This window comes from Nematolebias whitei, chromosome 7 (assembly GCF_014905685.2).
Source record: "Nematolebias whitei isolate Nwh7 chromosome 7, NemWhi1, whole genome shotgun sequence".
NCBI classification, from domain to species: domain Eukaryota; kingdom Metazoa; phylum Chordata; class Actinopteri; order Cyprinodontiformes; family Rivulidae; genus Nematolebias; species Nematolebias whitei.
Genome location: NC_056504.1, coordinates 50,283,122 through 50,287,603, shown reverse-complemented (window position 1 = coordinate 50,287,603; position 4,482 = coordinate 50,283,122). Strand labels below are relative to the sequence as shown.

Sequence of the window (4,482 nt, the reverse complement as noted above, 5' to 3'; positions counted from 1 at the left end):
GTAGGCCCTGATGACTTCCCTCCTTATTTCTTAAAGCTAGCTGCACAAATCATAGCACAATAGGTGTCACATCTTTCATCTGTCCATAAACAAAAATACCATTCCAAACGCTTGAAAAACAGCTTTTGTTCTACCTTTACTGAAGGGAGGAGACCTCACTATACTGGACAACTACCAGCCAATCTCTAAACTAAGTATTTCAGCTAAAGTTTTAGAAAAAATTATAAACTCCCAAGTCAAGAAGTATTTGGATTCTTTTAACATCTTACCTCCCTATCAGTCTGGTTTCAGGAAACAACACAGCACAATGACTGCTTCGTTGTAGGTTTTTAATGATGTTGTTGAAACACTGGATGTTAAGGATTACTGTGCTACACTTTACTTAGACCTGTCTAAAGCTTTTGACATTGTGGCCAATGACATCTTATGTCATAAACTCTCTAAAAGTGATTCCTCAGATGACACTATTGGTTGGTTTTCCAATTACCTCTCAGAATGGAGGCAATGTGTTCAACATAATGGTACTTTTGTCGTTCATTCAACCTTTATTTATACAGATAAGTCGCACTGAGCCTCAAAAAATCTTTTACAAGTGAGACCTGTTTAGACAGACAGTAAAAGTGGTGAAAGTGAAAACATAGGTTTTGAAAGCAAAAAAATTCCTAACAGGCTCTCAGTCTTTGGCCGAAGAGAGATAGCCTGAAAATTAAAAAAAATTTAAAAACTTGCACACAAGTACGTACGCCAACATTCCACAGAGGAAGGGGGACACAAGGGTGGTGAGCGTGTCCAAGGACACTCACAGAGGCACTGTAAGAGTTCTGATAGGGGTGGTATAATCACTCAGTTCCCTCTGGAGAGAGCTGTAAACAGCTCACATCAGTGTGGATGTGAGCCCGCAGCCTGAGCGCGGCACAGAGGCGCCTTCAGGGCCCTTCGAGGAAGCCTCCACTTGGGTCGCTCGGAGTACGCCTCCGCAGCACATGACGGCGGTGGAGGCTGTAAATTGGTTGGCATCCATAAAAAACATGACGCAGCACAGAAACGCGTGCCCGCTCCCCGAACGTTACGCGGAGTGGCAGCGAGCGTGCTCTCTAGACAGATGGATGAACCATCTTATCAGCAAGGGATACACGTAGTGTTGTGGTCAAGACCACCTAACCCGAGACCAAGACAAGTCAAGACCAGAGTGTACCGAGACCGAGACAAGACCAAGACTTTTAGGGTCCGAGACCAAGACAAGACCAAGACTTTTAAAGTCCGAGACCAAGACAAGACCAAGACCGAGGGAGGGCGAGACCAATTCGAGACCAAATCCACAAATAAAATAAAAAAATAAATAAAATGTTATTATAAAATATTTTTATAAAGTTATGAGCCTTTTTAATGTGTCAAAACTGATGATTTTACCAGACAGTAATGTTTTTACGTTTTTAAACAGTGTTGTTTGTGAAATGAATTTTGTACTGCAATGTCTTTTGTACACAACTTGTGCATGCTTACTTCAATTTATTTAAACTCTAATTTAAGTGACCCATTTTGATCCTAATAAAACAAAACTCAAGATGCATTTACCTTCTTTTGGTCTCTTGAAGTCAACATGAAATACTGGGCAGTATAAATGCAGTCTTTAGGATTAAATTGGAAACTTGAAGTCAGTTACTTTCTAAAATTGTTTAATTTTCATTTAGACTTGTGTATTTGCTTGGGGATCTTCCATTGTATGATCCAAGGCACATTAAGAAAAAAAACACAGTATCATAAAAATCACCCAAGAAAACTTAGTAGCTTATTCATATTCATAAAGTTTCAGAGAAATAACTGTACTGCAGGCAGCCAGGAATGTGAACAAAAACTACTACAGAAAGAAAACCACGAGGCTAATCAATTTCAACGTTGCAGCTATACAAAGCAACACAAAGTTTGCCCGATGCATAACTACTTCAAAAAAATCCCACTTTGGCTGTGGCTGCATTTTGGAAGGAGTCGACGGGGGAGAGGACAGCCCCCGGAGGGCAAAACGTCAGTCTTTCCACAAAAAAAAACAAAAAAAACTGTCCAGATGACTAACTGATTATTGGAGTTTAAAGAAGTGTTTCATTGCATTTAAGAAATATGAGTGATTGCAACATTCTGTGGCCTAAACGTGCACGATGGGGTCTCATTAAAATGCCTCCTCGACTGAAAACCCTTTCCACTGGTGCAGAGGAGGCAGGGACTGATAGGACCTTCATTGCCAAATTGTGCAGTTGTGGAAATCTAGTGTGGTTTTTTGCCCAGAAGACAAGTGCATTGTCTGTGTCAAAGTCACGGATGGCATCAAAGTATTTCCTTATCTGTGTGTGTATGCTTGAATCCTGGTCTGAGCTGTGCTTTTTGTATGCCTTGTAGCGGGACAGAAGGCGAGGGTATTTGTTTGGTGGCGAATCACTGGCTGCGGCTGGATCCACATTCACAACTTCTGAGCAGGTGTCTTCTTTCATGTCCATCATCTTCTCCACCTCTAAGATCAATGTTTCTGAAAAACACAAACACAATGACTGAGTTAGATTTAAAAGGATATGCACATATCAGAGTTGAATTAAATACGTTTAGGACCTTTTATTAGGGGCCTCCGATGTGCGTCCCATCAGTGTATGAATGTGATAAAGCTCTGATTAGTCTCCTTTGAATGATTTGTTAAATTAGCTTTGTAGAGATCTAACAGAGTGCCGTATGAATGTGTAAATGAGGCACAGATTGTAATGTAAAGTGCTTTGAGTGTCTGATAAGATAGAAAGGTGCTATATAAGTACAGTCCCATTTAATATAAAAGTGAGTCAGGATTGTGTACAATAGGCATGTTACCAGCCTAAATATAAAGAATATCTGTTTCAATAGGCTCAGAGTGTACAAAATATGTTTTTATGACAAAAGTAAACAGATGAAATGAAGACTATGAATTCCACTGTAAGACTAGTTAAGGCTTTTATAGACAACTAATTTGAAATATTTTAGGATTTATGATTTTGCAAATAAGACATTTATTTTCAGCAGAGAAAATATATACTGACCTGTCAGTGTCTTCTTAAGCTCATCTCTGAACTTTTTCACTGATGTTGAATTTCCCCCATTGGTAACATCTAAGTCCACCCAGCTTAAGCCAAACTGAGGATCCAGCATGGTGGCCAAGAAGTAAACATTGTGGTTAAAAGGTTCCTCTCTTCCACTGTCTTTGGCCATGCTTGTTTTTAAAAAGATTCCAGAAAATCTTTTCACCAGAGACTGCTGGAGGGCTCTGACCAATGACTGGCACTGCATTCGAGTGTCCTCCATCTTGAGGAGGTGTGTATTCAAGTCCAGGACAGTTGGAACCACCATACTAATGGTAACTGATTTCTCCCCTTCTGTCAGGTCTGTTACCTCAGAAAATGGAGCAAGAACTGCACTCAGTTCCTTCAGCTGGTTCCACTCACGGGCACTAAACACCAACTCCTCGTGATCCTTGCTGCACATTTCATTCAGGGCTTTGTGGTCCAGAGCTGTGAAGGCCTGTACTTGTTTAAATATACTGTTCCATCGAGTTGTGTTTGCAGCTGGAATGGTCCTATTAGTGCCAAACGTAGCCTCAAACTTGTCTTTGAATTGTGAACTGCTATGCAATAAGGTGGTGAACCGTGATGTTTTGGCTATTGTGTGAGAAATGGCCTTGACCTCCTTCATGCCGTCATTCACAACTAATTGCAGAGAGTGTGCAAAGCAGGAAAGACGTGCACCAGATGACCAGGGTAATTCGGTGTCTTCCTGAGAATTAATGTCCTCCCACAGGTGCTCGTCATCTAAATGCTCCTCTTCACTCTCGCTGTCATCAGATTGGGGCATGTGTACTTTGAAAGCACATTTCATATTGGCAGCATTGTCTGTTATGATATAGCTAATTTTGTCATGGATACCGTATTCCTCTGTGATCTCCTCAAAGGCAGACGCAATGTGCTCTCCAGTATGTCTGCCTGTGAAACGCCTACAGTCCAGCAGGTAGGATTCAAGTGCATAGGAATCCTTTGATTTGTAGCACACGTGGGCGGTCACCCCAAGGAAGGAGCGTAGCCTGCGATCAGACCAGAGGTCAGTTGTTAATGACACAGATGACTGGGTCTTCAGTTTCTCCAAAACAGTTTCCTTGACCTTGATTACCAACTCTGGAATTTGTCTATCAGAAACCGTTTTTCTAGAGATTGGTGTGTATTTACTATCCATAACTTCAAGAAAGTGTTTAAAATGTCTGTTTTCCACAAGTGAGAGAGGCAGACAACACCCAATGATCAAATCTTGGACAATGGCTTGACTGATGGCTTGTTGCCTTGGTGATTGTGGGCTGTAGAGCTGCACTTTCTGCGTAAATAATGAAATTGATGGCTGTGTGACTGTGACATCATTCTGTTGCCCTGCCTTGTATTCCAGGAACCTAAAAAATGCAAAGGAGGAATCAGTATATCTGGTCAT

General features: G+C 41.2%; 1 protein-coding gene across 1 annotated transcript; it reads right to left on the bottom strand.

Annotated features, from left to right (window-relative positions):
• Nucleotides 1-2,074: 2,074 nt before the first annotated feature.
• Nucleotides 2,075-4,233, bottom strand: LOC119412700. Its single transcript, XM_037679737.1, has 2 exons — nucleotides 3,054-4,233; nucleotides 2,075-2,518 (listed from the first exon to the last, which is right to left on the bottom strand). The coding sequence occupies exons 1-2, from the start codon at nucleotides 3,883-3,885 to the stop codon at nucleotides 2,085-2,087; spliced, it is 1,266 nt and encodes a 421-aa protein (XP_037535665.1). The 5' UTR covers nucleotides 3,886-4,233; the 3' UTR covers nucleotides 2,075-2,084.
• Between the last annotated feature and the right edge of the window lie 249 nt (nucleotides 4,234-4,482).